Here is a 12500-nt window from a genome sequence, read left to right as displayed (position 1 = left end):
GAGTGACACAGCCCAAGTGTTTGCTACTTTGATCTTGTTCTTACCATTGAGCAGAGATTTCATGACAAATTTGAACGGCCTTAAGTACTCTGTTCGGGATATGCCTTTCATTTCCCTCTCCTTAAACTTGTCCAACTCTAGAATGTCCAGGTACTTATAACCTTCGTCCTCAACTTCCTTTATCGTCAGCCCATTTACCCTCACTTTTACACAACTTTCCCCGCTTCAGCAGTGCCACACCACATCTGTTAATCCCAAATTCCATTCCTATGTCTTGGCTGATCAATTGTACTGTCAATACAAGACTCTCAATCTCTGCTTCATCCTTGCCGTAGACCTTCAAGTCATCCATAAAGAACAAATGATTTATTTTGACGTCCCCTAAGGTTTATTATTATTATAGCAGTGCAAACGTTTGTATACTAAACGATAGCTAAAGCACAGTAGGGCGCTGTTGTGTAACCTAAATGTTAACGGGAAATAAGAAAATTTAAATAAAAACTTATTATAAAAACTAATACATTAAAATGTCTTCTAAGTAGACCTTGAAGGAAAAAAAAATTCAAATCGCCTTCTCTGAGATATCACCTTAAAATATTTAGAAAATGCTCTACTAGTGTCTTATCTTATGTCATTATTTTGAAGTGGCAGGCAATGTGTAAAATTGAAGTTAACACGGACTTCTGCATCTTTATCAAGACTTCTTTACTCTTCCTTCCCATTAAAACCCTAACAGTTCTCTCAAGTCCTTTGTAGTATCCTCCCAGTACATCTAGAATGATGTTGTGCTGGTCTATGCGGTGTTCTTTGAACTGTTGTTTTAGTTCCAGCCGCAAGGGGCATACTTCTCTGTCTTCTCTGGTCTTTTGCAGCTGTGTTGTCCACCCATGGACAACTCATCTCTAAGATGGTGACAATTTTCCACTTGTGGTCCACAACCCTAGCATCTATCCGGTTGGCTCTCACTACCACGTGGTCTGCGTACAGCGGGACATCCCAAAAGGCTTGTGCATCTGCGCTTTCGTAAACAGGTTTTGGCTCGATCGGGGAGTACCAAGGTGCTACAGTGTCTACGAGTTCTAGATAATCCGTTGTCAAACAGAAAAATAATAAACGACGAGATCAAACTATTTCCCGTCCAGTGACACTAGTAAATCTCACGAATTGCTCAGCATCTAGTAATACTTTCTTAATTAGCTTAGTGCTCTGGACGTGGCTTGCTTTATTATTATTATTATTATTATTATTATTATTATTATTATTATTATTATTATTATTATTATTATGAGGTATCTGTACACTTTCTAATATATGGAGCAAAAGATCACCGACCAGTCATGGAGAGAGTAAACCTTAACATATATCCAGTCCCTTAAAAAGACATCTCGCCTGGACTCCACGATAGGGAGTAGGCCGAATTCAAAGCCGTGAAAGAACAGGATCTCCAAGAAATATCCAGAAAAGCTAAAAACATACTTGTTAAGTACGTACTAGCGTGCGACAAAATATTGTTGGGCAAAGGAACTGGCATGCGCACATAGCGGTGTCCAAATGAACTAAAGCTTGCTTTCTTGCTTATTACAGAGAAATTAAAGACATTTTATTCCTTTGTAAGTCCATCCATGGCTGCACTGATATGGATGTTAGCAGTAACGAACCTTTTAGTAATTACCCGAGTACGCGTCGCGGCCAGACAGCTGGGTATTATTATCTGCAACATTTGCACTTTTCAAGCCTAGTACTTTGTTCGTATTGTAAGATTGTAGAACACTGTATGTAGTATAGCTATCCCCGACAGGTTCACTAGCGCGGGCTCTTTTAAGTCCTTTTTGATATATATTTTTATGTCCCTCTTAACGTCAGTTTATGATGTAGATCTGGCCTGTACGTGTTCTATCTCACAGAGTTGTCCGTGCCACCGCAGTAAGTGTATTTATTTTTTACATAATATTCTTTTGGGTGTGGCGCCTCGCATGGGTCTGAGTGTGCCGTTCGCGCCCTCTCCTTTTGGGCTTTATTTATTTATTTATTTATTTATTTATTTATATTCTCATTTAGTTTGTACATATTTATAGTCTAGTATTTGCCCAATAAAGTTTGATACATAAAGCGGAATGTAAAATGATTTTCATACCGTTCATTGTCCTAGTTTGCACGTCTGTGGTTTTGTAAGGTTTCCCCATTTTATCAATTCCAAAAACCACCACTGTGTAAATTGATGAAGCTATGAGTCCAGTTATTTCTGTGCCCAGTTCGCTGCCATTTACAAACTGATGAGCTGAGTAGCTGCCATTATGTTCGTTTAACTTTAAGAAGACCAGGAAGTGACGAACTTGGCGATTAAGAAGAACTGTGAGGTCAGTCCATTGAACTGATATGCTCGAAGGAGTTTTATTGACAATTGTACAGTTCCAGCCAGGGAAGTTGGGAGCTGAAAGAAATCAAAAGCAATAAGACTTGGTCTCGGTCCAGACCCAACCATAAACGTAAACTCTGAGTAACGTTTGGACCATTGGTACCTTCAATAACAATAGGTTATTGTATCTGTCAATGTCGTTTGTTTGTAAATGCTTTTTATAGTCCAAACTAGCCTTACATATATTTTTGATCCAGTTTTCGGCGCTTATTGAAACCATTTCGAGGAGTACACTGATGCTAGTATCCTCAAAAGCGACTGTCCGACGCACTTCAATAATCCGAGATTACTACGACATAGACAGGGAATCCTCTAAGAAGACTAGATCTAGCAAACGATAATTTACTTCTCTAACAACCGTACGCGTTACAGGTTGAGTTAGTCTTAGAATTTTAGTAAACATTTTGAGATCATACCAAGTATTTCTTAAAAGCAGTGTTAATTCCTATTACATTGCGGATAGCTTAGATCCTTAGAGGCACGGAATGCCACAGTTTTCGACCATGGGACAATATAGCAAATTGCCTTAGGGTCCTACAGACACGAGGACTCTGCGGACCTTAACTGCAAATGACCGCAGCATCAATTTACTGTGATAGTTATACATAAGAGAACCAACTTAAGGTTATAAATGTCAAGAACGTTTAGACGTAAAACAGTACTTTGCTAGAAGACTAGAAATAAGTCCACAGCTCGCTTTTTTAGAAGATATCTCCTGTCTGGGTAAGCAATAATCGTAGAAGACCATACAATACTAAAGTACGAGATGTGGTGAGATTAGCTCCCATGATACAATCTTGAAGACTGATTTCAAGTCTGTGTGACTTTTAGGCAAATCATAGTTAATAGAGGGAACTAGTTTGGAAGCTCGGCAAACATCAAAGGAGCAAACAAAGATGCCAAGATTTAGGTTGGAAAGTCCACGACCGTGCAAAATCTTTTGCTTTGCGCTCGTACACTATGCGCGAATTACGTAACCAACACGTTTCTATTGGTTAGTTCCTCAGTACAGAGTAAACAGCTATTGTGTTTTGTGCACGGTCAAGGCCAAAAAAGAGAGCAAAAACATACAACAAAGAAATTTGCCGGGTTTCATAACCATTCCCCTCTATTAACTATGGGCAAATTTAAGATAAATTATCCCAGGGTCCAAAACTATGGATCAAAGAAACTCCAGAATGTAAAATGTTTTAACACCGCTTTTAAAAAGAAAAAACTGGTCGAATCTCAAAATGTTTACTGAACTTGAACTTAATTAACCTGTTGCGCTAGTTAGGGTAGTAAAATTAGTGTTAGTCCTGTTAATTTAATCAGTCAGGGGTATCCTCATCTTCTAAGCCCCATGGATTCTTATAGAACTCCCTGTCTATGGTTACTTAATTATCGTTCTGTCACAAACCCTTAATTGAAAATTTTCCCTTGGTCCCCCCTTTGCTTTTTGGCGAAAAATGGCCATTTTCGATACTTTTGGAAAAAATGCTATTTGTCCTCTATAAACTCCTACATGTGAAGAGAAACAAGACACTTTTCCTTTTCATCTATATTTCGGCCGAGTTTACCGGCTGACTTCATCAGGGTAAATGGCCGTTACATGTGTATCGCACCACTAATTGCCCCCGCGGAGTTTTGGCCTCTGGGGGAAACCAAGAAGGCCCCCACGTAAAAAGGAAGAATTTGTAAATTGTTAGATATTGCACAAGGGAAAGAAATCTCCATTTTCTCAACAAAGCGTGCGAGCTGGTATTGGTATTGCTTAACAGAGTACGCAAGGTGGTATCGGTATGGTTCACCGAGTTCGCGAGGTGTTCTGGGTAACTTGAGTCACGAGGCAGAAACTCACAGGGAGCACCGATATCAAAGGTTCAGCATAGCGATTGAAGGTAAATAATTTTCGAATATTTACAGCGATTCCTTTTTCTTTGAAAATCAAAGATTACAGTATCTGATAGAAAATCATATTGTCTGAATCAGAAATCTAATTTTCAGGCACAAATCATAAACAGTGGCGACGATTTGTCAGACATAAATGAAATCAGAAACAGGGGCGACAGACTCGGCCACAAACTGCAACCTCAGAAAGCACAGTCTCAGTATTAACATTTTCAAACAATCTTAGATAATTTTTACAGCATTTATTTATATATTATAAAAATCAGCGATCCGAATATAATAAGCGAGTTTTGTTCCTATTTTATGGTATTGCAAGGTACCGTGGGAAAAACTATATGGATCAAAAAGATGATGAAGAACGATCACCACGAAATGTTGTCTTCTAGTCATTGAATGTTCCTGTTCCTGTTTTACCTATTGCTTTTCAATTCATAGCGTATCAAATAAACGTTGATAGAAATTAAAAATTAATGCTGTTTGTTATTTCTCATTCCTTCCTTGCATCTTTCACTTTCATTACCTACCTAATTACATGTAAAATAATATGAAGACATCACAATGTGCAGCACACACCTCAACTGCCATCTTCATTATCGTAGGCGGAAGCAGATGTAGTCAAAACTTTTACCAGGTACAAATTTAGATATGCAAATCAAAAGCGCCAACCACAACACCATGCAAATCCACAAGGCCTGCGCAAACCGGCAAAAAGAACTATATATTGATCAGAGTTTTCGTTCCCTGTTAGATCGACTTCATGAAAGTAGTCTGATTAAAAAAAAAAGTCAACCTTATTCAGTCCTTGGAGCTTAATACTCTTAACCGGTATGCCCATGAAAACAATAAGGGTTTATTACCACAGACATAAAAAACAATATCATTTCGTTTTCCCGCGCAGGCGTTTGTATGCGTTGACTGACCGATTCAGCAGCTTCTCTACCTATCAAACTGCCTATGGATCGGGATCAGCATCGCAAAACAGAGAACGCTGCTGCAAAAGATAAATAATTGCGATCACATCACATATCAGTAAAATGTCAGTTTCCACTGAATTTGTTTTAACCTAAAAGACAAGTTTTTTTTTTTTAACGACAAAATTATCTTTAACCGTTTCACCGTTACTACCCTAAAACAGGCTTTAAGGCAGCAAATAAACCGGGGAAAAGTCGACAGGTGAGGCAAGCCGACTGCAAAGTTATTTCTCCTTATCGGCTTACCGGCTGCACTATTGCACAGTTTTAAAAGCGACAGTGGGTTAAAGCGTGAATTTTAATGTCTTAGGTCAGAAAGTACGCATTTGGAAGGTTTGCTCCTATTAAAACTCAATACCGGAGATGATTGTCACACCTTTAATAAAACTTCGACGTGCCTCCTTTGTTTTCATGTCGACATTCCCCGTTTTCAAAATTTCTATTGTAGGGATTCCTCGTTCCCCACTCTTCGATTCCCAGGTTCTAAATTTAGAGAAAGCCTTTAAAATTCTTTATCTCTCATTTTCCATCTCGTATTTTGTGCTTGATCCTGACGATCAAACGGGAAAATAGGGGACTGTTAAGAGTCTAGACTTCTTACGCCATCCTTATGTTCATTTTAGATCCTTATCGTTGATAGTATAGGTTGTTTTTGAGACTTTTCGATCTCATCAAATCCTTTGTTTAAATCATGGGATGTTCGCTCTAAGCGAATCAAACTCCTTATGAATTTCCATTCGGATGTAGGGAAGGAATTCCCTTGTCCATAGTTCGTTCAGACGTTCCAAGGTTAAACTCATTGCCAATGTTGCTTCACAAGCCAGGAAGGTTATGATGAAGCTCTCCTCTCTCCTGGAAGCCCTGGTCTCCACTAGTTACAGTTTTCCGTTAATGAACACTTCCCATCCCGTCACTCTTAAAGGGGACCTTAACTCTTAGTCAGACAATAACTTTAAAGTGGAAATAATGTTTGCAAACTAATCTGTTCAAAGTTTTTTTTTCTAAAAAAGGAAATTGAGTTGAAGAATCACTTTAAAATTTTCTTGGGTGAGCCATATTGAACAATTGTGATAACAAAATTCGAAATTGCAACAAGGACAGCAATGATCAAGTAAATGACCCAATCCTGATGCAAAGCAGAGACAACAATGTGGCCTGTTGTGACTTAGGATGTGGTAGGTTGGATGTTTTTAACTCAGTTTGCATGTAACATTTCAATATCAGTGGATGAGAATAGTAAACTAGAATGTATCACAGATAATTATAGAGACTGATGAACTAACAGGATTTCTCCTTTTACTAAAAAATCATATCTTCTCCGCGCGAGATGAACAAATCCTTTTTTATCTTTCACATGTGAGAATATAGGTGTTGTCACGGTAACGAACACGATTACCCTATAAAACGCGAGCTTCGTTCTCATTCTAACATACTTTTGTGCTTTAATATAATTCTTCTCTACTACATTAAAATTTTACAGTATCATGATTTGCTTTTCAGAATTTTCATCAACTTTCATTCATATCTCGTTTCATGTTACACAACATGCGTGTTTTAGCGGTGGGTGACCAGAGTAAAACAACTTGTTTTAAATCTAGACATTTCATCAATATCCATATAATAAACAGAACATTACATAAATGGCCAGTTGGGGATACGAATTTTATCTTCTCATGCTGAGAGATACTTTCAGCACTCGAAGATAAAATTCGTATCCCTGTGCGGCCATGTAATATCCTCTATATCATTTACCTAAAATTAAAAGAAATTGAAAAACCATAGACCCTATGCAAAAATGGCTGCTTTTAAATTATTCCTTTGTTCATATTCAAAATAGCCCAACTAACCTCGTTTTTGAGACAAAAATTCTAAAGAATTTGTTATCCCGAACGAGGTTAGTTGGGCTATTTTGAATATGAACAAAAGAATAATTTAAAGGCAGCCATTTTTGCATAGGGTCTACGGGACGGTAGTGAAGAGACGATCGCCTAAGGACCGAAAACTGACGTACTCATATAGTAATCTCTGATACAAAAGAAACCGCTTTAAACGAATTTTAATGATGCTTACCTGAAAGGAGACCACTTCTCAAGATCACGTACTGAGCTTTAACGCTGCTTCCCAGACGCGTCAAGGAAATGTTAACTGTGATCTCATCTGAACTTAGGAAAGGAACCTCGACCATTTGTTCATCATCGATAAATGTATCCCCGGTTTGCTGATATTCCAAACTCTTGTTCCCGTCAAATATCTTCAAGTGTTCACTATAACGATGTATAAGACGAACTTTATATGTTGACTAACATTTATCACACCAGTCCTTGGCTGAGGGGATCTTACCAAAGTTATAACATCCGATACTATTTCATGTTACGAATGGCGGGAATCTGTTGCCTTCAAGTCGAAATCTCAGTATTTAAAGTTTACATTTTAAAAGGTTATATTAGGGTGTTAAGGTGTTAAATTGGCCAAAGAATAAACAATATCCACTACGACTTCATGCCAGCCTCCTAATGGACTTCACATAGAAAAGTAAATACATTTACCGTACATTGATGATCTATACGATGTTCCTTCCATATGCTCAACAACAACACGACATTAGGAATAAAGCGAATGGTAGCAAATACCTGCAGCTACTAATATTTATCCTCTGGACTATAAACAGAGCAACTGCGTTGGTGATGCCAACTTTTCCAATTGTCCAAGAACAGTCTAAGGGATCATAATCAGATGCTGGTGCTACGTCAATCAAACCAACTGAAAGGTTAACAGACAACCTGCAAGCTAAAGAGAGAGAGAAAAAAAAATTACCACAATGTGATCATGTTCGCTGTCATGACCACGACTTCAATAACATTCTCAATCTGATCGCAGCTATGGTTTCGATAAGAATCGCGATTATTATTTCGATCTTGATCTCAATCGCACTCTGAATCTCGATTTCACAATCTCAGTCACTATAGACCATATTCGTATTCTCAGTATTGGACTGCAACTAGCTTGCAATGGAGGCTAATGCGGGGGAATCATTCAAATGCAAATACTTTTTGTGGTAGTGCACTGTATGTGCACTACACACTATGTCACCAGGTTGTAAGAGCGTGTGTAAGAGTGTAAGTCCGTGTCGACAAAAGGCCCGCAGCGCGTGCCTAACTCACGAAAATAAACAAGTCTGTTGGCAGCGTGCTTGAGTTTCAGCAAAATGAGCTCCAAAATCGGCAAGAATTTGTGACGCTAATGAGTAACGGAGCAGCTGCTATTTCCAAAACGATGGAATTACCTGGTGATAAATAACCTCGTCTAGGAGGGTAAATTTTTGACTTTGCAGAGACGATGGTTAACCTCAAGAGTTGGGCGATTGTGATCTTTCTGTTGAATTGGGACATTTCTTGTCAATCTTTAAAACACTTGAAAGAAAGAAAAAACTAAAAAGAACAAAAATCTGGTGTCTTCCAATCATTTTGACACAGATGTATTGTTTGTTCCGCGTGTATTCATGGAAAGTAACTTGATCACGGCGCCCGCTGAATTCGATGTCACTTTCGATTTAGCGATTTACTTGTGAAGGTGGGGTACTAAAACAAATTCAATGCGGGAAGCTTGTGAAGGGGGGTATTAAACAAATACCCCGCCCCGAGGTCCGACCCTTTTCCCTTTTATAAACGACTTTTGGCAGAAAAGATACCCCTTTCGTATACCTTCCTTTGGAAATAGCACCCCTTTCGGGCGAAGCCTCCCCGTATAGGCCATTATAGGGAGTAACCCCCCCTTAACCCGGGTATGACTGTCCAGAGAACTTCCTTCTGCTCTTCCTAAAAAATCTGCATCAATATTTAAGGTAAAAGGTAAAATCTTTACCTTGCTTAGGTCACATTTTTGAGCGTTAAAATAGAATTTTCTGTCCTATGTTTCTCTTAATAAGTGGTATATTTTTTAGGTCACCCATCCGGATACTAATCCCGCCGGACAAGGAAACGTGAGGGAACCTTTTGTTTAAGAAAGCTGTCACACGCTCAGAGTGCACGCTTAAACTTTGTCACCCAGTCAAAACAAAAACAGTAAAGAATATCTTCGCAAATCTACAAGGCCTACAGCAAGTAAATCAAGCCTCTCTTTTCCTTTCCCCATCATTTTTTTGACAACACTGAATTGCGATATAACACTAAATTTAGTGTAACTTGCATGTTTCTCATAACACTTGTCCCCCCATAACCAGTAATCACCGAGATGGCTATCGGATTAAATATGTTTCACTCAGAAAATACCTGTGGTTACAAAATGTTCACTAGAGCGAGGTCCATCTCCTTTGGAAGTAAACGCAGACACGTAGACTTTATAACGCTGTCCTGGGTCAAGAGTCCTCAAAGTTACCCAGGTCGAATTGGAAACGGTTACACTGCTTTCATCAACAGGAAACGAGGTATTCGAGGCCTTCTGGAAGAACACTTTGTAACCCAACAGTCGACCATTGTGATACTGTCGAGGAAGCGGACTCCATTGTATTGTCACATGAGTCGATGAAATATTAGTTATGAATAAAGTACTTGGTGCACTGGTAGGAACTAAGACGAAAGAGGCATAAGACCTATTCAGTTGTTTTGAGTACCACAAACGTCCATTCAATAGAAAACGCAGATAAACTCTAATTTTATATATAGCTATATATATTGCTTAACTGCTTGGCTGATGGTCCCTTGTTTAATTCCTACCTTTTGCAAAATTAGACCGACTCAAAAAATCATCCAATTAATCGATTAACACAGGGAACTGCGACGATTTGTATAGCATCACGTATCAATTCAGAGTAAGACTGTGCGAGTAAGAGTAAGTTGGTCGAAAGTGGAACAACAAGCAATTCACCTGTTATAAGAACTCGAGAGACACACCAAACAACTTTACTCACCCCCTTCATCCGTCATTGCTAGGAGAAACTCACTCACAAACGGCGATCCGTCAGCATCTATAGCTACAACACTGACGTTGTATTCAGTATAAGGAGCAAGATCTGTTATCTGAATGGATGTAATATTTGGAGAGAACAGTTTCCTGACAGGCACACTGTTATGACTGCTCTCTGCAATCACTACATAAAAGCGCACGTCAGCGTTTAATCGATTGTTGATATCCATCCAACGGAACTGCAGACTTTTGGATGTTCTGTTTTCAAAGATAATCTTCCACCCAGCGATATAGGTTGCTGAAATAAAAATCCACCAGACTATTAAGATGCAAGTAGGGATAAATTACCTTCCTCGTAATATTGATTGTGTGCAAACAAATTTTAAGGTTTGACCCAACACTTGTTTGGGATGAAACACCACAGTTAGAGAATTACAAAATTAGGTTAAACCTGAAACAACATCCTCACGCCAAATTTCCCTCATTATTTGTCAATTTATTTATTTATTCATTTACTGCTGGTCCGTGGTTAATTGCATTATAAGGACTAATTGAATGCAAATCATAGTGTTCTATGTGGCATACCACAGGGTGCCGTCAGCCAGTGATAAAGTCCAAAGCCCATATTTCCTTTGGTTAATTTTTAGGGACTCTGTGCGTTTTACTTATTGGACAAGTATTGAAATGGCATGTTAAAAGCTGCTTTTACACAAAAGGGATCCGATTCTAAAGAAAGATTATTGCCAAATATGTTCAGTGCACAGATCAAATCGAGCTGTATAAAACACTTAAGATGTTGACCTGTTTTCATGATCCTTACCTGAAAAGAGGCCGTCCTTTAAAGTACCATAATCAACTTTCAAATAGCTCTGTCTGTTCTCAAGTAAGACCTGTATCGTGACGTTATGTGATTCTTGAAATGGTACTTCCAGAAATGTTTCCAAGGTATGGTTTTTTCGACATCCTTCCCAGGTGAAAACCTGTGCTCCGCTGCCATCAAAAACTTTGACATATTCGCTGTGGGGTGCAAAAGAGAGCACAGCTAAAATTTTTATGAAATACCATGAATTGATTTTAAAGATTGACGCACGGCTAGCACTTTATCTGAAAAGAATCAGGGAATTGATGAGTCCTGAAAGTATTTAAACTTGCCTAACTTGATGAAATGCCATTTACGAACCATCATCATCAACAATAACAGCAACAACAACAACAACAACAACAACAACAACAACGTCTTTATTTCTTGAATTACTAAATTATTTACAGGTAGACCGGCCGGCAGGTAGCTTTTGCTAATCTTGGCGGACCGTTTATTCAGTTAACGTACAAGTTGTATTAATATTTTTTTCCGTTATATGAATTTATTTAAAAGTGAAAATAGTAGATAAAGGAGAGGAGGAACTGTAGACTGAATTACCGTATAAAAGTTATGGGAAGGTTAGTAACAGTTTACTGAAACTTTGGTTGCTGAGGATTATACTCCAGAATTATTTTTGTGTATGTCATTAATATGTTCTTCATCGTCAAAAATATTGAACAGTATAGCTTGAATTCCTTTTTTGTTTTTGAATGAAGATTTCGGTTGTTCTCTCAGAAAGCATGGCATCTCATTCCAAATTTTTTCGCCTATTTTCGAAAAACCAAGTCTTGACCGTTTTGACCGTTTTATGTAAAAAATTGTTTGAGGCAGAGGAGCGAGTGTTGTAAGAGTGGATGCTGGATGTGTTCGTTTAAAGGTTACACATGCTAGGCGGTGCTGAAGCATTTCTAACGTCATGCATTATTTCAGACAAAATTTTATAATATAAGAAATTTAGCGATATGAGGTTGGCGTTAATAAACAGCGGAACGGTATGCTGGTTTTTCTGTGCAAAGTACATGAAACGTAGTGCTCATTTTATAGTATTAATATTTTGTCCCAACTACTTCTCAATGCTCTTGCAGGGGAGCTCTTGAAAAACATTGTCTGAATTAACGCAAGGTTACGAAATCTCTTTAATGGGACCTTCTTTATTTACTTATCGACGCACTGCAAATAATTGACCAAACATGGTAATTCATATCACGCGGAACATTTGTCCGTACTAGTGATGAGATCTTCTTCGCTTCATAGGGGTGTGAAAGGAGTCACTGTACCAGGCCATGTGACATGTTCTAGTAGTGAAACAACTATCGTTTCCTTCATTAAAATAGTAATTTACATGAAAGACGCCTGGCTCAAGTCTCCCAAAAAGAACTGTAAATTAGTTCTGAAAATCCCCAAGGGGTGTCACTAACTACAAGAAGTATTTACACACCTACATTTACGCACTGACACA

The 12500-nt window shown here is 38.4% G+C and overlaps 1 protein-coding gene across 3 annotated transcripts in view; it reads right to left on the bottom strand.

Moving 5' to 3' along the window:
• Positions 1–12500, bottom strand: part of LOC138026961 (MAM and LDL-receptor class A domain-containing protein 2-like) — a 136724-nt gene that overhangs the window by 82340 nt on the left and 41884 nt on the right. For all 3 annotated transcript variants that reach the window (XM_068874442.1, XM_068874443.1, XM_068874441.1), the window contains 6 exons: positions 11000–11196; positions 10184–10477; positions 9546–9842; positions 7908–8064; positions 7348–7541; positions 2135–2431 (listed from right to left, as the gene is read on the bottom strand). In XM_068874442.1, the coding sequence (XP_068730543.1) occupies positions 2135–2431; positions 7348–7541; positions 7908–8064; positions 9546–9842; positions 10184–10477; positions 11000–11196 (1436 nt within the window). The remainder of the gene's footprint in view (positions 1–2134; positions 2432–7347; positions 7542–7907; positions 8065–9545; positions 9843–10183; positions 10478–10999; positions 11197–12500) is intronic.

Source organism: Montipora capricornis, chromosome 12 (assembly GCF_036669925.1).
Source record: "Montipora capricornis isolate CH-2021 chromosome 12, ASM3666992v2, whole genome shotgun sequence".
In the NCBI taxonomy this organism is placed as follows: domain Eukaryota; kingdom Metazoa; phylum Cnidaria; class Anthozoa; order Scleractinia; family Acroporidae; genus Montipora; species Montipora capricornis.
The sequence above is the reverse complement of the archived record's forward strand: the minus strand, read 5'-3'. Positions and strand labels throughout refer to the sequence as shown.